Consider the following 22,929-nt stretch of genomic DNA (forward strand, 5'->3'; position numbering starts at 1 on the left):
GATGCATCAAGGTCACACATATGAGAGAGGCTGAGCTGGATTTGAATCAGGCACAATAATTAAAGGCAGAGTTGTAGACTGTTTACAAGTGGTCACTTTTTTATAATACACCATTATTAATTAAAATATCAAAGAGCCCACTTGTATTCTGATTCACTGTTTTATCAAGGTAATGGGTCTAATCGCTCCATAAATGCAATACCAGGTGGTGACCAACAGATATCGCAGTTTTGTCTGAATCCAGGTCATTTTTCAACCACTTCCAGCACCGTAGTTGTGAGGATTTTATGCTTTTCTTTGTTCTATGTGAACTGCAATGAAATCTCTTTAGGTTTGGGATTGTTGGTTAGATAAAACATGTAATTTGAAGATGACACCTCAGGCTTTAGGAAATGATGATTTCCATTTGTCTATTTTTCACCATTTTCTGACATTTTATTCTGGAAAAATACTTTGCAGATTAGTGCATAAATATGAAAAAACCTTTTCATTTACATGTAGATTATTTCACTGAAAAATCACACTGTCTTATTAATTAAAATAACTTCTTTTTGTTTGTTTGTTTTTTAGTTTTTCAGTGTTTTCATGAATCAAAATTAAATGATCACTGAGAGGAAGAGATGATTTAAAAAAATCAAAAACTTCATGGAAATTCAGTTTGTATTTGGTCTATGTGGTGAATTACTAATAATATTTATTTTTTTTATGTTGTGAGCAGTCATTCTGTCATTTTTATGTTGTATGTTATAGTACAACATAAAAATATAGTAGTATATAGTGACACCTAGTGGCTCCTTCAAACAATACAGGGAATAACTCCACTTCCTGTCAAGGCTTTAACCAGGAAGTGGGAGGACATGTAGAAAGTACATCTCTGTATATCTTATGCCTTTGGTTGCATTGTTGGTATGTAATGTCATTTTGTGTTTATTCATCATGTTTAACTCCTTTGACAAGATTGTTTCTGTAAACTATAATGAACTAAATGAACCATTTTCACATACATTCTGCTTACAACTGGTACATAATGACTTATTCTTTTCTCTATTCCCAATATTACAATATTATTAAATTAAACATGACAATCTTCCTTTTACTTTGGATCCAGATATAGAATAACTGTGCCTACTCATACATATCAAGAGGAAAAGTAGGATAAAATAAAATATAAAATATATTATTCATATACCTATAGCTATACATAGCTATATATATATACATGGATGCATATACACATGTCCAGAGCAATCTCCCATACCTCATGGCCAGTTGAATTAACAGAGTTATAAAGTCCAATCTAATTGGTTTTATGTATGTCTATCCAGTTTTCCCACATTCTTTCAAATCTGTCCATCTCCAGTCTCACAGAGAAAGTTAACTTTTCCATCCCATATATATTGTGCATAACCTCAACCCAGTTCTCGACCTTAGGTAGCTCATTCTTCAACCACTTTCCGGTAATCGCTTTTTTACTTGCAATCAGCACTGTTCTGTAAATATATTTGTCCCCAAATCTTGTTAAATCTATGCCCAGTATTCCCAAGTATAACACCTCAAATGTAAGTGGAAGATTTACCTTCAGTACTTTATTCATACACTTCTTAAGCTCCTGCCAGTAGGTACGAATGGAGGGATGACTCCAGAACACATGGAAGTGGTCCGCTTTCTCAGCTCCACACAATCTCCAGCACTTTGTATCATGATACTTTTACTGTGCTGGTGTTCTAAAAAAATCTTATAATATTCTTCCACCCATCCAAGATAAAGAACAGGTTGTTCTCCATTGCTGTTCGTTTATCTCTTCCCATTCACCCACTGATATGACAACATTTGCATCCCTCTCCCACCTCTCTTTTATATACACTATGTCTGTTATTATTATTCTTATTATTCTTCCATTTTACCAGCACAAAGCCAAAGTGTGGTCCTTTAGTAATTCAGGACAAACTTAACTAACTAGCGTTTGTAATAATGCTCCTGCTGGACTTACTGTTGACTCTGAGGTGCATGGTGCTCCTGTTTTTGCCGGCGATGAAGGTGTACTCTCCGGCGTCGCTCCTATAGGTCTCAGAGATGGTGAAGCGGTGGAGTTTCCTGATGGCTATGTAGTTGAACCTCTCCTCCATTGAGAACTGAATCTCCACTCCGTTCCTCAGCCAGCGGCCCTCCACGTCATCCTCGTTCACCTCGAACTCAAAGGTCGCTCTGTGTTTCTCCAGAACCTGTGACGGGAAACATCACAACCACGTGTTATAAATAAGAAATGTACATATGACTTTATATTGTTATTTAAAGGAGCACTTCATTTTGGGAAATACGCTTATTCACTTATAAGGACTCACTTTTTTTTCTTTCAATGATTTGTGGCTTTTTTGAATATTTTAATATGTTTAGATATTTCAACTCTTGAATTGTCTCTTGAAACGTTTGACACTTGTGTAAGCTTATTGTTTATATTCATGATAATTTATTTTTGTATACTTCATTTACATAAAGTTCAAATTCCAGCTGGTCCAGGTCTTTTTAACACACACTTGTAAAATTTCAACCCTTTTCATAAACTTATTCCTCCATTCCTGGACCCAAAGAAAGGGTCTATTTGCCTTCTTCACTTTGATGAAAAGGAAAACTTTTTGTATTAGCGGGAAAGAAGTGTCATTGAGGATTGTGAACCTGACTTTAAGAACGTGTGTTTGAAGATAATTTGGGTAAGTACTCCAATATAACCAGCAGAGGGCACAAATCTCTGTTTTCACAAATCAGTCTCCTCTCAGAAGTGGATGAATGGGAAAGTCTATCTGTAAGCTGGAATAAGATAACAGGACGGTAATGTGTTGATTTCAAGCACTTTTGACAAAACCATCTGTTTTTGAGAATTTTGTGTGTGTGTCTGTAAAACATTAAGTCTACAGCCAGTTCTGTTGCTCATATTATGATGTGTTTGGCATAGTTAGAAAGGAAAGATACCAAACATGTTGTCTTGGCATGTGGGAAAAACACTAAAATTCAAACTGTTGTTACTCAGGCAGACTTTACACCACATAGGTTTTGTTTACATATTCTCAAGCGCCAAATTCCGACCTGTTCAAAATGGCGGCACATGATCGCTAACCTTCTAGGTGGCCGCTGGTTCGGCATTTTAGTGACAGATACCGCCCAGTTGGAAGTGGCCAACACAAGGAATCAACTTGAAAACCCGCATATTGGTAGCTCTGGTTAAAATTATCGTTCATCTCACCGTGATTTCTCGCTCAGCAGGTTCGGAGATCTTGATGTCACGACCCTCCACGGTCAGCTGGGCCTTGGAGACGCTCGCTCCAGCCACCACCGAATACTCTCCAGCATCGGATATACGAACAGTCTGGATCATCAGGCGGTGAACGTACTTCTCTGCTGTCACCATGTATCTGTAAACACAACACAGAAGAAGAATTTCAGCTCATAGTGAACCTTTTAAAAAGCTTCTGCTTATATAAGGCCCTGTTCACACCTGTACATCCGTCTCAGGTGATCCGATCACAAGTGGACAGCTTGAAGTACGTCTGTTCACACCTGGCATTAACATGCGTCTCCACATGCATCTTGAGTGACCACTTGTGATTGGATCTCACTTTCCTGCTCTATATTCAAATAAACATGGACGTCATTTCCGTTCGCAAAGACCAAATTCGTTCGTTATTAACCGGCGAGAGAACCGGGTTGCCGTGAGAGAGAGAGAGAGATGTTGATAATGTTCTGTTTTCCTCTACACATCCAATAGATCAGCCGTTACACACAGAGTCCAGGTTCATACTGCTTGGAGTAAAGCTGATAAATCCTGAGCTCATCATGTCGAGCAACAAAACTGTCATTATCAACTTGACAGGAAAGAAGAAACTATCTGGCCATTTTTTTAGACAGACAAGCAAAAAACAAGTTAGTTTCTGGTTTTGGTTTAATTACTATTCTAACTGTCGATTTGAAGAGGGAAACCGGTTAGGGGAACGGGAAACACAGGAAAAAATGGGAGGTGGATTACGTTTTTAAATCACATGAAAAACAAATTAATTAGTGTGAATGCTGAAAGCTTTCAACTCCTCCATACTTTGAGCGACAGAAACCATTCAAATATCAAAATGTTCAGCTCTTAAGGGACAGGTGTGCCATTACTTTTCAGCTTTCTAGCATATTCCAGTGATTTTATATAATTTTTTTTAATATTAAAATTTATAATGGAAAGTCTATGGGAGGCACGTTTGAAAGCTAATATCTTAAAAACTAAAAGTGCTAAACTGTTCATATTTATAGTACAAGTGTCCCATCTGTAAATGCTTAACATATTAAAACATGGCACCAATAGCCCCACCTTGTGGTAATAAATAAAACACCACCATACAACTCATTAACTGCCAAATCTGTTAAATGTAACATGCCATGGTAATCAAATTGTATTCGTACAGATGGGGATCCTGACCGAGTCTTTAGTATTTTCAGCAATGCTTTGCGATTTATTTCATTATTCAGCATTCTAGTATTGCAGTGCATTTCTAGTTTGTTTATCCTGTTATCAAACAAGTTGAACAGCTTTGGACCCAGAGGCAGCGATGCAATTCCCTGCCTAGTCTGCCGGAAAATAGAAGACGTCAGTTGAGTAAGCGGTCCTTCAATGTGGTCCAGGACGCATTGCGTTTACACTGCTAAATGAATGTGGTCACATGCGGCCCAGACCACCTCCGAATGTGGTCTGAGTGATCGGATCTCAATCCGTCCTCAATGCGTCTTGGGTGCGTTTACAGCTGTATTTAGAGCTGTCCACTTGTGATCGGATCACCCAAGACGGATGTTACTACCAGGTGTAAAGAGGGCCATAATGTTCAAAACTGACTAACTAATGAGTAGAAGTTAGTAGTTGCTTTTATTTGAAGATGAAGTAAGCGTGTGACAAAGTGTTTGATAAATACTAACATACCTTTCGTCAGATACGTCCAGTTCCTGACCATCCTTCATCCATGTCACCTGGATGTTTGGTTCAGAGACCTCACATTCAAAAATCGCCTTCTTCTTCTCTGTAATCTTTATGTCCTTGATCTTCTTGGTGAATTCAATCAGGCGAGCTGAAAACAGTAGTAAAAAGAGCTGCAATGATCAGCACAAACAAAGCTCTAAATATGAGAAATATTACTAAGGTTCAACTTCAAAATCCAAACTCCTCGATCTAATATGTTCAGTAATTTCATCATTTACCTCTATAGATGATTATCATAGGATGGGCAGTGGTGGAGAAAGTGCTAAGATCCTGAAGTAAAAGTACCAATACAGTAATGTAAAAATACTCCATTACAAGTAAAAGTCCTGCATGAGAAACCCTACTACAGTAAAAGTACATAAGTATTATGAGCTTGATGTAGTTAAAGTATTGCAGTAAAAGTACATAAGTATTATGAGCTTGATGTAGTTAAAGTATTGCAGTAAAAGTACATAAGTATTATGAGCTTGATGTAGTTAAAGTATTGCAGTAAAAGTAGTGGTTTGGTCCCTCTGACTGATATATTATTATATATGACATCATTAGATTATTAATAGTGAAGCATCAGTGTTAGAGCAGCATGTTACTGTTGTAGCTGCTGGAGGTGGAGCTAGTTTACACTACTTTATATACAGTTAGCTAGTTTAGTCCAGTGGTTCCCAACCTAGGGGTCGGGCCCCTCCAAAGGGTCAGCAGATAAATCTGAGGGGTGGTGAGATGATTAATGGGAGAGGAAAGAAGAAAAAACAAAGTTCTGATACACAAATCTGTTTTCAGTTTTTGGACTTTTTCTCTAATCTTTGATTTTTGCTGAAATATTGGATCATTTGAACATTTATTGAAATGAAAGCATGTGAGAAGTTTAGAGGGAAAAATCACTATTTGGTGGAGCTGTTAACAACTCATAGAAATGTGAAATGTGACCCCGACTACACACTGCTTTTTGTAAGACGTCAAAAGCCAAAAAGGTTGGAAACCACTGGTTTCATCTTTAACAATGTGTTGTATTTTAAAAGCTTGTTATATTATCCATTGTGTCAAATCTTCATCTGAAAAGTAACTAAAGCTGTCAAATAAATGTAGTGGAGTAGAAAGTACAATATTTCCCTCTGAAATGTAGAAAGTAGCATCACATGGAAATACTCAAGTAAAGTACAACTACCTCAAAACTGTACTTAAGCACAGTACTTGAGTAAAAGTACTTAGTTACTTCCACTGTTGCAGGTGGGGGCCTATAACCACAGAGAAAATGCACTAACATAATGGACAGGACTCTGTCTTCAACCTTTTATCACCACTGTGGGAAACTATAATATTGAACATTCACAGACTTTGTACTATGAAAAGTTACATGAATATGAACATGTAACACATGTTTTTATAGATCAGACTCTACAGTAAACAACCGAAAACCTAGAAAACATGGTGTTTCCCTGCCTTTAAAGCCGCCTGAAATCCTTCAAAACTTTATATCAACATTCATCACGAGATCTAACAGTAAAAAATAGTTCATTAGTTTTAATATAGGCAGATCACCCCAAAAGGCAGAGTCCGCTATTTTTATTTATACGCTGTAATGGGAATTATAATTGTACTATTTTGAAAATTGTACCTTTTACAACTTGTACTAAATGATGAAAAAATCTCTAAAAGTGCCGAATGACATATTATTAAATTCTAATTTCCAGTTACAAAAAACAACGTATGAAAATTAGAATTACAAATGACAACATTAGAGTCAATTTCTTAACGTTGAAACTAAAGATTATTTTCATTATTCTGTTAATTGTGATCTGGTAATTATTTGAATAGTAAATGGTGTCTATCACAATTTCCTGTAGCCTGATGTGATGTTTTTAAAAGTCTTGTTTTATTCAACCTACAGTCCAAAACAAGTTTTCACGTTGGACGTTTTTGCTTTCAAAATGAATTAAATGATTGTTTATCAAAATAGTTGCACATTAATCTACCATAGATCGATTAAACAGCTAATTATTTCAGCTTTACAATTTTTGCTGACCTTATTTGATTTATACCACACTCTTTATTATGAAAAGGTTTTACAAAATGTATATTTGCCAATTAAAAAACTAAATGTCTACTGACAAAAAATACAAATTATAATTAATTACATATAAATGTGTTGATGTCTTGAGAGTCTTTAGAGAGAATATGGTTTTAGTTTTCACCTGTATTTGTTTTTACTTGTTTTCTTTTAAATATAAATTACTCTGAACTGTCTCTCTGGAAAAATGTATTGCCGTTGATTTCAAAAACATCCCTTAAAGCAGCGTAATTTACTTCAGCTCAGCCTTAATCGTGTAAACTTTTTTGTTGGATGTTTTTGACGTTTATCTCCCGACTTGTGTAAGAAACTGTTCACATCACAAAAACAGAAATAAAGTGAAACATTCACAGCGTTACGTTACCTTCGACAAACAGGTTAGCGGTGGTGGCGGCGGAGCCAGCCACAAACTGGTACTCTCCTCCATCTCCGAAGTGAACGTTTCGGATGGTGAGTGAGTGCGTGAGCTGCTTGCTGCGGACCTGACATCTGTCTGATGACTTGATCTCCACGCCGTTCTTCAGCCATTTGTAGGTGATGCCCTCATAATTGACGGTGACCTCGAAGGTGATGGTGTCTCTCTCCTGAGCGTTTAGGTCCTTCAGCATGCTGGTGATCAGGACAGCTGGAGGAGAAAAAGAACAGCTTCAGTACAAACTAACCATATAGACTTCTAAAAACATTTAATAAACTGGCTTTTAGAGAAAAAAGGACAGAGGAGACTGATTTAACAGCAAAGACCCTGTTTCAAGCAACTATTTCAGGATCTACGGTACCAGAGGAACTAAACTCAGAAACTTGGGAGTAAATTTATAATATAATAACTGAACAAAGTCTGCCAAGCACTAAACAAAACAAAAAAAATTGAAAGAGAATAAAATTAAATTTAACACAAAAAATGACCTCAAAGGTAAAACTTAAAGTGAAGCTTTTGTGGTAATTTTTTTTCAGTTTTGCTGCTGAATTTTTCAGTACTGATACAAAGCTCTCAGGTGGGCAGATGTTGCACCCCTGTTAGCTAATTGCTTTTGGAGGGAAGGGTCAATGGTAAGTTGTACTACTTGTTGTACTTCCAGACCACTGAAATTGAGAAATTCGGAGCTAAAAGTGAAGAGTTCAACAGCGAAACTGAAAAAATTCAGCAGCAGAACAGCAGTGAAAAAACAGACCACTAAAGAAAAATCCCATTCAGTGAAAGAAAAGTGGAGAATATTGTAATCAAATGTTTCATGGTTTCGTTCTAGTTTTACATTTGAGTTTTTTTTTGTTTTGGTTTGATCCCACAGTTTCTTCCCACATCTGAAGAAAGACATTTAGTTCCCAGTAGTTCATGAGTTCAAGCTCAAAAAGTTCTTGGTCTCCTGCTAGTAACTAATTACAGTTACGTGTGATACTAATACTAATACTAAAACTACTACTACTGCTACTACCACAACGTATAATAATAATGATAATAATAATAATTATAACATCATGTTATCTTCACAATTTAATGCACAATTACAAATAAGAAAATTTCACAAAAAATAAATTATAAAATCATCATCTGAAAAAATGGTAAATATTTTTAATTTAATGTTATTAAATGACGGTGTTATTTTTTTGTTAAGCTCCTCAAGTCTTCATTCTTAAGAGACACACGGCAAACATACTTAACTAACCATTGGGTAAGACATGTTTGCAGGCACTTTTAGACACTTCCCTCTCTCTCTAGAGCATTGTCAGAGTTGGTCAGTCTCACTCAGAGATATGATTTAGGTGTCATTTGACTGGATTTGATTTGAATGTGATCTTACGGCTAACGGTTAGCGTTGCAGAGACTCTATCATTCCCGCAGATAAAGGTGTACTCTGCAGAGTCGGTCCTGCTGGTGTTCATGATCTTCAGCTGGTGTAGTTTTCCCTGAACAACAATCTTGAACTTCTCGCTCATCTCGATCTCCACACCGTCCTTCAGCCAGGTGGATGGCACGTTAAAGTGAGAAACTTCACACTCGAAAGTGGCCACCTGGGTCTCTGGGAGCTCAATGCTCTTCATGGGTTTGGTGACTTTCAGAGCTGCAAGGGACAAATAGAAAAAATAACTGAACAAGAGAGAAACTAATACAACACAAATATTTGAGTTACAAGTTCCCATGTAATGAAATGTCAAATTGTGCATTTTTTTTGTTAGGTAAATACAAATTGGAAAAAATTGTTATTTCAAATTAGAAAACATATTTGTAATTGAATAAAACAAATATAAAGTTTTTGTACCATGAACTAAGATTAAAAGAGTAAAAAACTTAAAAATCTAAATATTACAAATGACAAAATTTCATTACATTTCTGCTAAGGTTTTCATTTGATTAATGCACACAGAAAATTATAATTGCAAAAACATTCCCACATTTTGCAATCATTATTTTGAACTATTCTCAAATTAAAATTAATTAAATTACATGAAACAACATTTGAATGCTTATAAATAAAATGAATAATTTTGACTGATACCATACTATTTTCTTCTTATTTTTTATGAATACACTTTGTACAAAATGCTTTAAAAAGTGCAATATTATTAAAAATAAAAATTTTAATTTGGGAAATTTGTAAAAAATTGAAAAATCTGTTGTTAGATTTTTTTTTTTCTAAATTACAATAAAGAAATACAAATTACAAATAATAATAAATGACAACATTTAATTCTAACCAATTTTACAATACTATTGTTTGTGTTGTAACACTAACAAAAAAGAAAAGATTTCTTAAACAGTAAAGAATAAATTTAAATTCTTCTTTCAAAATTTGCAAAAAATCTAAACATTACATATTTTAATATTAATTTCATTTATACACACTCTATAGAGAATTGTAAATGCAAAAACATTTTACAAATTCCAAATTACAATTTTACATATTGAAAAACAAAATTTCAAATTACAAATATTCACAAATTTAATTAAAAATTAAATTAATTCATTTTCTGGTAATCCTCTTTTTATTAATTGTTTTATTGTAACTTTTATCATGATTAAAAAGGTAATAATGTGTATTAAAGTATTACATACCCTCCACGGTGAGTGTGGCGCTGCACTGCAGGTGTCCGACCACGGCGGTGTACTCTCCTTCATTGCTGCTTTCGACGTTCTGCAGGATCAGTTTATGCGCTTTCCTCTCTGACAAAATCTTACACTTTTCGCTTGACTTCAGCTCCACACCTTTATGCATCCACTTGACAGGGATGTCGTCATGTGACAGACTCATCTCAAAGGAGGCGGTGCCGTCCGCCAGTGTTGTCACGTCCTTTATCTTCTTTACAATCTTGATCGCTGCAGAGACAAGTTGCAGAGAAAAGTTGTAAAATTGAGTATTATGGGGTATAATTACACCATTCATTCAAATCATTGAGCTTTTTAATTTTACAGGAAGTGACTCATACTCACTCTCTACATTGAGCCTTGCACTGGCAGACAGTTTTCCCAATTTGAAGGAATAAACACTCTCGTCCTGTGTGTTGCAGTTCTTGACCTTCAGTGTGTGGACTGTGCCATCAGAGGTGATCTCGTACTTGTCGCTGTTATGCAGCTCCACGCCGTTCTTGATCCACTGGGATCCTTTCACTTTGAGGTGGGTGAGCTCAAGCGTGAACACCGCCTCCTGAGTCTCCGTCACAGTCTGGTTCTTCAGAGTTTTCTTGATCTTCACCGCTGCAGGAGGGAACACAGGAATCAGTATTTTATTTGTTTTTTTCAAACTCCTTTTTGGGCCTTTTGCTTTTATTTGACAGATGACAGAAGAGATAGACGGGAAAAATGGGACGAGAGAGCAAGGGGGGTGACATACAAAAAAACAACAACTACTCAGCCACAGGGATGCCCCAGGACTCAGTATTTACACAACAATCAAAATCTAAGACGATAAGATTTTAGACAATATATTAATACTTTATGTGATCGCTCCGATACAACATGACAAAGAACATACTTGTTTAGCTATACTTAGAGTCTTACCAGTAGTGGAGATAAAAATTAATCGAAAAGTTTGTCCTGAGGGTGTTGCTAGAGGAAAGGTCATAGTGTCTTTAAAATAAAATGGATTCATGGGCAGCAGAAATGCAGGTAGGTGAATAAAGATTTAATCATATAGCACTTTCCAACAAAAGTTAGAAATTGCTTCAATGTGTGCTCCGTAAATTTTTCTGATATTTCTTGTGCACAAGTGAAATTTTGTCCTGACAGGGTTAGGGGGTCACTAAAAACATTAGAACATTAACATCAGAATTGAAATCCATTGAATCTAGCATCTTGTTTGTATTGTGATGCTGAGAATCATCTTGGATACCACCCCATACGTCATGATGTTAGAATAACATACACTGTAAATGTGTGTGGTGAGACGCTAGTACCTACCCTCCACCTTGAGGTTAGCAGTGGTTTTGGAGTTGGCCACCTGGTAAGTGTACTCTCCAACATCCTGAGGTCTGGTGATGACGATGATGAGGCGTCTGACAGCTCCCTTCACCTCGCTCACCATGTTCTCATTGAAGTCAAAAGCCTCACCATCTTTTAGCCACTTGCCCTCAGTGTTGGCATTGGCAACTTCACATTCCAGTTCTGCTGTCTGAGACTCTGCCACTGTCACGTCCTGCAGGGGCCGTGTGATGGCTCCACCTGGTGGAAACACAAGGAAGCATTTTATTTTATGGTTCTGGGGCAACAAAGCAGCTTGCCAAAAGGTCATGGGTTCAAGAGAGAGTACAAAAGAGAATTCCAACATACTCACTCTGTATAAGTGGCACTAAATGACAAATACCTATGTCATGACAAATGCTTATCTACTAGGCGTGTGACGGTACACAAAATTCAAGGTTGGGTATGTACCTCAGTTTTGGGGTCACGGTTCGGTACATTTTCAGTACAGAAGAGGAAACAAAAGAAAGGTAGTGGCTCAGGAGGTCGTCCACTAATCAGAAGATTGGCGGCTCGATTCCAGCTCCTCCAGTCCACATGTTGAAGTGTCCTTGGACAAGGTACTGAACCCCAAATTGCTCCCAATGGCTGTGCCATCGGCGTGTGAATGTGTATGTGAACATCTATATGGTGCACGGCCAAAATATTCTGGTTGGAATTCACACTAGAATTATTGTTCTGCATGTCAGAGTAAGTGGATTGTAAAAGTATTTTGGCTGTAATTGTCTGGGTCATGGAGCATACTGAACTGAGGCAGTCGCTTACCGAACTGAACATACTGAATGGTTCGGGATGAATACATGTACCATTACACCCCTATTATTTACCATCTTGTTCATATATACAGTATTGTGCAAAAGTTTTGGGCACTTAAGATGTTTAGGTTCATTTAGGTTCATCCATTATGCAATACCATTGGGGCAGTGTCTGACTGGTCCCAAATGTATTTTGCTGCATGACCACAACTACAAACATACAGCCAGAGTCATTAATAACTATCTTTCGCAACAAGAAGAACAAGGAGTCTTGCAACAGATTGTATGGCGTGTTTGGAATGTCAATGTAGTGAATCACAAAACTCAAAAATGTCTCAAAATTAGGGACCTACCAGAGACAATGAGCTTAGCATTGGATGTCTTTTCACCAGCATGAAAAGTGTACTGCCCCTCCTCATCCTTCATGGTGTCGATGACAGTCAGAGAGTGAGCCTTGTCCTTAGACTCCATCTTATATTTGTGCCCAGGTTTGAGTTGCTGGTTTCTGAAGGTCCAGACTGGATGAATACCAGGGTGAGAAACTTCAACGTCAAAGGTGACGTTCTGGGACTCTGAGCACACTTTGTCCTCCATGTGCTTTACAATGTGTACCTCTGAAACAACATCAGCATGGTTAGAATATTGAACTGGAAACTTGTGACTTGTGAATGAACAGTGAGTGTTCATTCTACAGAAAATGAAAATATTCATAGACATTTTGAGACCTAAAAACAATTACAGGAGTATAAAACCTTACTTTCGACAGTCAGGTTACAGCTGGTGTCAACTTTGCCAACCACCAGTTTGTAGTGTCCCTCATCAGAGGCGTAGGTCGTGGAGAAGACAAGGCGCTGCTTGGCTCCTTTTGCCACCATCTTTATTCTGTCACTGGGCATCAGCAGTTTGTCGTTGTGATACCATTTGACTGAGCTGATGTCCTGAGCGGAGATCTTGGCTTCCAGAACAGCCTTGGTGCCTTCAATGGAGGACACATCCTTCAGTGGCACCACAATGTCAATAACTGCAAGGAAAGACAGAAAAATTATAATCAAAGAGGTGAAAACACAAAAAGAAAGGGTTCAAAGTGTTCAAGTGATGTTTAGGGATTAGTATGGCTTAGATTTGATCAAACCAGACACTGCTTCTGATTCCAATTGTGGTTGAGATTCTTGTCATTTTAAGTTAGACAAGAATGGCAGTAATGGGCATGTTAAATTACTGTTGGAATATACGACTCATTGATACGAATAGGAACAAATTTCAGCCTCTTACTCTGAACGTTAAGTTTGCATGAGGTGGAGATGTCCTGGGCAGGAACCACAAAGGAATAGGAAGCTGCATCTTCTCTGCTGATGTTCTCCACCAGCAGCTTGTGGATGAGTTTGTCGATTACTATGTGGACACGATCTGAGGCGGAGATGGCCTGGCCATTCTTCATCCAGGTACCCTCAACATTCTCCTGGGAGAACCTGACCTCCAGCTGAGCAATGTCACCCTCACAAACTGTGAGGTCGGTCAAGGGCTGCATCAGGGTCACCGGGCGCACTAAAGGTAGAGAGACCCCGTTATTATAACATTACACAACAGCTACCAATGACTGAAACAAAACATGCCACTAAATGTGAAAGAGCAACCAGGTTAGCAAATTTAAATGCATTAAGGGCTCTCTTTGTTTAGAACTACAAGTCAAGTACAACAAAGCCCAATCAAGTACAACAAAGCGCCCAATCCCAAATTCTGTTGCTGTGGGTAAAGATAGAGGTTGAACTTTGTAGAAATCGAAATTTAGCTAAAATGAAGCAGAAAGGTTTTTCAAGAACAAAACTCATGGTAATAGTGGGGATACCCAGAGACTCCACATACTTTACTACTCTATAAAGTTGCTTACATTGCATCTTGAGTGAGGCACTGGTTCTCAGATCTCCACATACAAAGGTATATTTCCCCTGGTCCTCTTTCTTGACATCCTTGACAGACAGGTTGTGTCTTCCCCGGCGGGAGGACATGACGTATTTACCACTGGGAGAGAGCTCCTTATCTCCGAAGAACCAGCTGCCCTCAGCGTCCTCACGAGATAGCTCAACCTCAAACTCTCCAGAGTAGGTCTCTGGAACCTCAATGTTCTCCAGTTGTTTGATGATCTCCAGCGCAGCACCTGGACACACAACAATATCAAGAACATTCTCTAGCAATCCACCCATGTAAGACCTAAGAAAACAGAAAGATGTTGGGTGTCAAGATCACCTTCTACATGGAGCCTTGCAGTGGTCCTGACAGTCTCGTCTTCTGTAATCACACAGCTGTATTCTGCATCATCCTTCATTTCAATCATCAGTACAGACAGGAAGTGGACCTTTCTGTCTGAGTGCATTCTGTATTTGTCTCCAGAGATCTCCATGTCGTTCTTGAGCCATTTGACTTTGACAAAAGGTTCGCTGGTTTCACACTCGAAGGTCACCGTGGTGTCCTTCTCATTGGCATTGATGTCCTCCAGGTTTTGGGTAAAGGTAATTGCTGCTTTGGCTGCAAAGGGGAAATAAGAAGTGAGGCTGTGTAATGAATTGAGATAAAGACACAATGATGCTACTAGAGAGATTTGGTATAAAGTGACAATACCTTGCACCAGCAGGAAAGCATGGCTTGAAGACTCCCCAGCGACATTCATGGCTTTAACCATGATGCTAGCAGAATCCTCTGCTGTGACATCTCTGATCACCAGTTCACACACATGGTCCTCAGGCCAGTACCAGTAAATGCGGTCAGACTTCTCCAGTTGAATTCCGTTCTTGAACCACTGGCACTCAGGGTCTGGTCTACCAACCACTCTCACACGGAAACGAACCTCATCCATGGGAGCAACAGTCTTGCTTGCAATGCGCTCCAGGATCTTGGGTGCTTCCATGCTGGGGGAGAGCTGGACCCTCTCTGGTTTGATTGTGGGGATAGTCAATTTTCCCTCTTCCTCCATCCTCTTCCTCTCAGCCTCTTCTTTCTCTTTCAGGCGATGAAGCAGCTCATCCTTTGTCTTCTTCAGTAAATCCTCATAGGATTCGTCCCTCTTGCGAGACTTGAACTCCACAGCAGAAATAGATTCGTAGAAACCTTCCTCTGTCCTGCGCTTGAACTTGCTCTTCAGCTCATCTGACTCCTCAGAGGTTTTCTCGCGAACTACTCTGTGTGTCTTTTTCAGCTTAACAACTTCCCTCTCCTGTGCAGCCTCAGCAGGTCGGTCAACCTTCACAACATCGAATCCGATTCTGCCAGACTCATGTGGGGCTTCTGCAGATTTTGCTTCTGGAGCACGACGCAGGACAGATCTAAAGTCCTCTTTTTGTTGGATTTCCAGCTTCACAGTGTGCTCAGTTGTGCCCAAAGGATTGTCTGCAACCACCCTGACCTCTCCTGAATCATAGGATTTGATATCAACAATCTCCAAGTAGTAAATACCGTCATAACGAAGTTTGTATCTCTTGCTTTTGCGGATTAGTTGTCCGTTGAGGTACCAGTTAACCTTGGGCGCTGGATAACCGGTCACTCTGCAACGGAATCGGGCAATGCCACCTTCGAACACTCTGGTTGGTTCGGGAAGCAGGACAATTTCAGGTTTGGTCTTTTCAGTATCTTCGTCTGTGCTGACTCCTGCTGGTCCTCCTTCATGAACCATGCGCTCAATCTCATCAATTCTGTGTGCTCCCTTCCTCCCTTCAGGAAGCTGTGTTTCCTCAACAAGACCCTTCTCATCCTTGACAATCAGGGTGGCCGAGGTCTGGTCGACTCCAAACTTGTTAGTAGCTCTGCAAGTGATGACACCGCTGTCTCTAGCGTAAGCGACTTCATAGTCAAGACTGCAGTAGCCAAATTCGTTGACCATGCGCAACCTGTTAGCAGCTTCCAGAGGTTTGCCGTCATGCAGCCACTCCACTACCATAGTGGGGTCACCAATAGGGGTCAGTCTGCACTCGAAATGAGCTGGACCGAAACGCTTCATTCTGATAGAAGTCAGCTTCTTTTTAAACTGTGGCTTCTGCTGCTTCTCTTTGTCATAAAGGTCTCCCTCCTCCCACTGCTCTTGACCATAACGGAGATGAAGGGGCTCCAACTCTGGAGCTGCAATCTCCTTGGCCTTGTAGGTTCCTTTGGTAATGATGAGCTTTCTCTCAGCTTGAGGTGCAGCGAAGTCCACCTCAACATTGACTCTGCAGCGAGTAGTGTCTCTGCCAGCTTTGTTGATGGCTGTGGCTGTATACCAGGCACTGTCTGAGCCTGAAGCAGAGGGGATGTGGAACTTGGCCTCTCCTTTTGTACCGTCAATCCTGAAACACGTAACCATTTGGATCACACATTGATCAGGATATTTGGTTTACTTCTCTAAACCTTTACACTCATCAAACAAAATTCATTCATAGCTAAAAAAAAATCGAAGATACATACTTGATATGTGGGTGCTTCTGTGGGCTGATAATGTCACTGTTTTTCAGCCAGACAATGTCAGGCAGGGGGTTTCCAATGGCTTTGACAGCCAACTCAACCAGGGTCCCCTGCTTTACAGTGATATTCCTCAGCTTCTCAACAAACTGAGGACGTGCCAGGGTCTCACGGGCTGTAAATGATGAAATTCAATACAGGTCAAATTGACATAAAATATACCATATATCAATCTTTCTTAAACTGAAAGAAACTTGAATTCTGATCCAGGGAAATACACTTGTGTTGGGAACTTACCATCAACATTAAGAGTTACAGAGACAGAGGTTCGTCCAGCTCTGTTCTGAGCAACAACTGTCCACTCTCCAGAGTCTTGGGGCAGGGCTGGGACGATGATCAGGGACTGGATGCCGTCCTCTTTAATTACTATCTTGTGGGTGTAGTCATTGACCACTTGTTGTCCTGGAAAAAAGAGGGATTAAATTGTTTTACTAGTGGTAGAAGCAACAGATATAGGTGCACTTTGTTGAACCTTATTTCTCTTACCATTGTGGAACCAGAATGTGTCAGGCATTGGTCTGCCAACAACCTTCAGGTCGAATCTGGCAGTTTGCCCCTCCGAGCATTTTATTGAAGAAGGCTTCATGACAAACACAGGCTTGTAGAGTCTCTCCAGCTGAGCCTCGTCTGTCTCCTCAAGCCTGCGGGCAGGAGAACGTCCAGGAGAACGGCTGGAAGAACGGCCAGGTGAGCGGCTCAGAGAACGAGGAGATGTGGACCTGGGACAGAATTAAAAGTCATCAATATCTAGGTATTTATTATAGCTCAGTATTGGGAGACTTTCAGAATGACAAACTATGTACTACTAGTAGCCAGCAGCATGATGTCAATGACTGTCTCCATTTTTTCAAATAGGTCTGGCTATCACAATCTGTTGACGACTACTTTCAACTTTTACTGTAGTGCTGCTGCTCTGAAACAACCACTCTGTTTCAATGGACAAGGTTTTTTGGGCTTTACCAGAGACCATCTGTTGTTTTTGGCATAGTTAGTGTGAAAGCTCCTTAAGCAGTATGTCTCAGGTTTTCAAGTACATTAAACCTTACCTAATCCTCTGCATTGCTGGCTGTGGTGTGAATCTCTGAGGTGTCGGTGTCACAGCTCCAGATGGTTCCACATAGAGCTTTCCAGAGCTGACTGCATTTCCTTTAATATTGGCGGCAAAGGCAGTGTAAACACCTTCATCCTCTGGCATAACCACTGGCAGACGCAGGCTGGCTCGTCCGTCCTGAAGAACCTCGACCTGGTATCGGCCTCCAGGCCTGATACGCTGACCATCTTTGAACCAAGCAATCTGGCAGAAGACAGAAGATCATTTACAATACACAGGTTTTTAAGCTTTCTTTAGTAAAACTAATTTCTCCAGTATAAGAAGGAACTTATCCACTGTTTGTAAATGCACAATGATACTGATATCTATTAAGGGCCTGGCAACAGCTCGTAACACTTGTTGGCAGTGAGATAAACACAAACCTTAACTATTAATAATTATTAATGACAGTCTATTAAGCATGGCAGTGACGCCTGCAGTGACATTATCAAAATAACCAATAGTAGGAGCCACAAAAACTGTACATATAATTTGAGAGGAGGAGAACTTTGGCACATGTGCTCTAGGCTTATGTATTAGATATAGCACCAGGTGTGGTGAAAGTTGATTGGGCATTTTTAATACAAATTTTTTACATTTAGATAATATTTTGGCTATATTTTCAACTAAATACCTTTGGCAGTGGATTTCCGGACATCTTGCAATGGAAAGTGACACCCACTCCCTCCATGATCCTGTAGTTTTTGACGGGTGTGTCAAAGGCCGGCTGCACTGCCTCCTCTTCTGTTGCTGTCACAATCAGCTCTCCGTCCTCTGTCACCAGCTCTCTATAGGTAATCCTCATGATACGGAGCTCAATCTCCTGGATGATCCTCTCTTCAAAGGCTGAAGTTAAGAATTCCTGCAAAAAAACATTTGTCATTGTCAGTATTAAATATAAACTGATGATTGCTGAGACTTCTAAATAATCTTGGACGTTTAGTAAGAAAGTACCGTTTCTGAGACAAAGCTCATTGGGGTCGTCACCCTCCTCTGTTCCAGTTCATATTGACTCACGACCACAGATGGCTCCTGAACCACCGTAGTTGTCACTTCAGTTTTATATGTCACGTCATGCTGCTTCATGTAGGCTTCATATTCCTCTGTGAACACAGATGCAGACACACTGTGAATCACTGGTTCAACAAAGCTTTCCTTAGTTCATTCAAATGATTTTCTTAATAGAAGATGTCTTTCTGAAGTTGAGCATTGAGATGTGATAAAAAAAACACAAGGATGCAGATACCTTCCTCCAGCAGGGTGGCGGAGGCAGAGGTTTCTCCATGTGGATTCTTGGCAAAGATGGAGTATTCTCCGGCATCATCAGCGAAGGTCATGGAGATCTCCAGCCTGCATTCGCCAGTCTCCTTCTTGTAGGCAACTTTGTATCTGAAGACATGCATCACAACAATAGTTATCTGTTTTGATCTTTCAACAAAGAGATCACAACAGATGCTCTATGTATCTGAACCTCTGTGCTGACAGAGGTGTGAAAATATCACAACCAAACATGAGAAAAAACTGCGACAAGTTGAAATTGGAGCTGTAAGTAAATGTAATCAACTAACAGGCTATGTCAGCCACTAAAATCCTCCTCTTCATCATTTTCTGTGTGGGCAAGATTTGATTTTGCTCTGAATAATCAGCAGTGATTCCCATCCAGGACATCTCAGTGTGTGCGTGTGTGTGTGGATATGTGTGGTTAACTGCAGTATATCATCCCATGGGGAAATACAAAAATTGTCAGACCAAACATAAACCATGGCTGTATGTTTTAGGGACTGGAATCAGGCTATGAAAAGGTTTCAATACATCAACAATAATAACAATAAGACAGGTACTAACAGAAGGTGATAGGAGATTTATACCTGTATCCGGTAGTGAGCGGCACACCGCTCTTCTTCCAGATGATGTGTGGTTTTGGGCTTCCTCCGACCTGGCATTCGAAGACAACACTCCCTCCCTCCACCAGCTTCTGAATGGTCGGCTTCTTGATGAAGAAGGGAGCAGCAGTCTCTCCTGTGCTCACCTCCACCATCGCCTGTTCTTTTGTCTCAATAGCAATACTGAAGAGAACCAACAGCTCGTTCAAATACTGCAGCTGGTTAAACTTACATCTTATATTCCAGTGGTTAATTAGAAACTGTTGCAAGCATTAGATTGAACAACTCACCTTTTCTCTTCTGTGACTCCTATTTCAGTGACAGTCGTCGTCTCTTCTCTGCTCTCAATTTCTTCTGACACTACAAGAGAGTAGGAGTTGAACGGATGCAGCATTAAAATGTGAAGGATCTGTTTGTGCATGTTTTTTTTATTTACTTATTACAAATGTTATATACTTTCTTTCCTGTTGAGCATTTTCCAAATCATACACATATACAGCTTTAAGTTTTCCTAACTCTTCCAGAGAGCCACTAGTCTCAATTAATTTCTAAAATCAAACTGAAAATCAACTTTCATCAACTGTCATTGTACAAGTTGATTGATCTGAAAAAGTATTTAAATGCAAAAATGAACATGAACACTCTTTTCACCCACATTTATTAGAACAATGCACCCAAGCAAATTAAAATTTTTGTTGGTTGTATAAATTTCCTGCCATTAAATACTGAAATCTTAGATTTTAACATAGTTTTTACATTTTTATATGTCCCTCCCTAAGAGGGGAATCGATAAATCGACAGTGCTCCAACTGCCAACTAGTAGCATGAACTACTACTATTGACTATTTATTCAAACAAACTGTTTGAATAAATTATGTTGTGTTGAAATGTTTGCTGACTCACACATCTTTTTAGAAAAGTAGCATTTTTTAAAAAAGGGGAATCATGACCCTTTAATATTCATCTCATGACAAGTATAATTACAATTACAATACATTACATCACAGAGCTGAGCAGGGTTTTCTTTAGCAACTGAAACCATGATGGAAAATATTTGTTGACAACCTTTTGTTCATGAGTAAAACTAGATAAAAAACTATATATATATATATATATATACATATATGTATATATATATCACAATTTTTGCAATTGTCGCTGTAATAAGTATCACTTAAGCATTGTCAAATGTCTCTGCCAGTAGTGTTAGCTAACATTAGCTTAGATTTGTGAACTAAATTCACCCCAAAAAATCCACAATGAAATTGACACAAAATTTCCATTACAAAAGCAAGACTAAAAAGACTTTTTGTTCACTAAAACTAACAATAACAACAATAATCAAATTACTAAAAGTAAAGCCCAATGTGAGCTGGAATAAATGCCAGCCCCCCCCCCCCCCGGCAGAGCATAAGAGGGTAGAGATACTGTTAGATATTGTGTTACCTTTGACAAGCAGGTAGCAAGAGGTGCTGACGGTTCCTGCCTCGCTGGTGGCGGTGCAGGTGAAGCGTCCGCTGTCTTCAGCGAACGCCTCGCGGATCACCATCCGGGCGAATCCGTTCTCGTAGGTGATCTGGAAGTCAATGGAGCTCTCGATCTTGTAATCTTCTCTGAACCACATTATGACGGGAGTGGGCTCACCACTGATCTGGCACTCCAGGGTCACCGACTCGCCCTCAGTGACCGTTACATTCTTCAGGCCCTGAACAGAAAACAGTGACACCTTCAGAACAAAGTTTCAGTTTGTGAACTTTTCAATCTACAGAGTCACAAATCCAACATGCGACTGCGCCCAGTTTGTGACACAAAGCAAGTTCAACTTAGTCTGGCTTTCTTTGAGGTACCTGCTTCACTGAGCCTAACATTGTTGACCTTTGATAACTTGTATCATGCTGGTTTCCAGCTACGAGCGCGTTCAAGTTCTTAATAACAAGCATCATCACAACATGAATGAAGTATGTCATACGGCATGAGATGTAGTAATGATATCTGTAATAAGGTTATTGTGGCAGAAAAAAGTGATACTAAGTGAGTGTAAAATGAAAGTGTGCGGATTGTAAAGGCTTTTTAAAATATGGTTGCATTTTCAACATGTTCAGTGGCCTGGAATGACTTTCAGACACCAAAGCAGAGAACAAAAGTGAAAAAGGCCTGAATAAATGAAATGAATGCCTCATAAGGTTTATCTGACCAAAAATGTTGCATTTATAATTTAATAAGCTTATTAACAGTGCGCACAATTAATATGCCACTATAATCATCATTCATGAGTCTATTACTGTGGTAAACTATCTCTCTTATCTGCAGATAACCAGCTTGATTTTAATGAATCATATAATAAAGCAGTATTTGCATTTGAACCCCATAAAAGAGGTTTAATATTGAACACAATGTTTCTATATATATATATATAATTGGTCACAGCGTACGTAGGATAACTCAGGTGCACTCTGCATGGCTCATTATGAGTAACCACTCAGCAGCTATATTTTTAAAAGGAAGGAAACAGGAAGTGGAGGGGGAAGTACTCACAGCAACAAGAGTGGGAGGAACTACAGGCTCCTGGGCTCTTGTGGGCACTGCAGCTGCCTCCTGAGATAAAACGACAACACAAGTCAAACATCATCGAACACAGAAAAAAAAAAGTAACGGTGGTGCTCTGTGAGGATGGACGGGTGGAAGCTGGTTAGAACAGATAAAAACCCTGCAGAGAGGACAGAGGGGTGAAGGTCAACAGGTAAAGACAGGCAGAAGAAGAGGAGGATTCTTCATGAGGCGGATGAAGGGCAGCATGTGATTGGCTGCTGCTTTGCGGTGAAGAAGGGGAACGCAGGTAACAGTCCACACAGGGTTAAATTGGGGGAAAGGGTGGGGGGGGGAGCGGACCAACCTGAGGCTCCCAGTCCTCAAACTCCTCCTCGCTCATTGCGTAAGCCCCGCCCGCCTGTAACTCAAACTGACTCTGATATCTGGCGTCTTTAAACGGCGGCGGGAGGGGCTCCGGTGTCACTCGCATCTCCACTGTTGTTCTGCGAGACGGACTGGGAGACTTGACAGGCTTGATGACCTTTCTGTGAGTGGAGGGGGAGGATAACTCTTTGTGCAGAGTGGCAATAGCAGAGCTGGAGATGGACACCTGACCGAACCAACGAGAACAGCGTTAACCATCGACACAAACCAAACAAAGCTTCCA

The 22,929-nt window shown here is 39.7% G+C and overlaps 1 protein-coding gene across 1 annotated transcript in view; it reads right to left on the reverse strand.

The window, feature by feature from the left end:
• Positions 1-22,929, reverse strand: part of ttn.2 (titin, tandem duplicate 2) — a 252,950-nt gene that overhangs the window by 208,241 nt on the left and 21,780 nt on the right. Inside the window, exons 14-39 of the mRNA XM_067602773.1 lie at positions 22,627-22,872; positions 22,269-22,328; positions 21,180-21,438; positions 20,024-20,093; positions 19,719-19,916; positions 19,097-19,239; positions 18,805-18,953; positions 18,485-18,712; positions 17,807-18,054; positions 17,247-17,479; positions 16,998-17,162; positions 16,707-16,875; positions 14,892-16,588; positions 14,520-14,798; positions 14,164-14,430; positions 13,548-13,820; positions 13,033-13,296; positions 12,629-12,889; positions 11,461-11,721; positions 10,495-10,758; positions 10,120-10,380; positions 8,867-9,127; positions 7,435-7,695; positions 4,949-5,093; positions 3,239-3,407; positions 1,991-2,222 (exon numbers count right to left, since the gene is read on the reverse strand). Coding sequence (XP_067458874.1) covers positions 1,991-2,222; positions 3,239-3,407; positions 4,949-5,093; positions 7,435-7,695; positions 8,867-9,127; positions 10,120-10,380; positions 10,495-10,758; positions 11,461-11,721; positions 12,629-12,889; positions 13,033-13,296; positions 13,548-13,820; positions 14,164-14,430; positions 14,520-14,798; positions 14,892-16,588; positions 16,707-16,875; positions 16,998-17,162; positions 17,247-17,479; positions 17,807-18,054; positions 18,485-18,712; positions 18,805-18,953; positions 19,097-19,239; positions 19,719-19,916; positions 20,024-20,093; positions 21,180-21,438; positions 22,269-22,328; positions 22,627-22,872 — 7,063 coding nt within the window. The remainder of the gene's footprint in view (positions 1-1,990; positions 2,223-3,238; positions 3,408-4,948; positions 5,094-7,434; positions 7,696-8,866; positions 9,128-10,119; positions 10,381-10,494; positions 10,759-11,460; positions 11,722-12,628; positions 12,890-13,032; positions 13,297-13,547; positions 13,821-14,163; positions 14,431-14,519; positions 14,799-14,891; positions 16,589-16,706; positions 16,876-16,997; positions 17,163-17,246; positions 17,480-17,806; positions 18,055-18,484; positions 18,713-18,804; positions 18,954-19,096; positions 19,240-19,718; positions 19,917-20,023; positions 20,094-21,179; positions 21,439-22,268; positions 22,329-22,626; positions 22,873-22,929) is intronic.

The sequence above is a fragment of the Thunnus thynnus genome, chromosome 11 (assembly GCF_963924715.1).
Source record: "Thunnus thynnus chromosome 11, fThuThy2.1, whole genome shotgun sequence".
In the NCBI taxonomy this organism is placed as follows: Eukaryota; Metazoa; Chordata; class Actinopteri; order Scombriformes; family Scombridae; genus Thunnus; species Thunnus thynnus.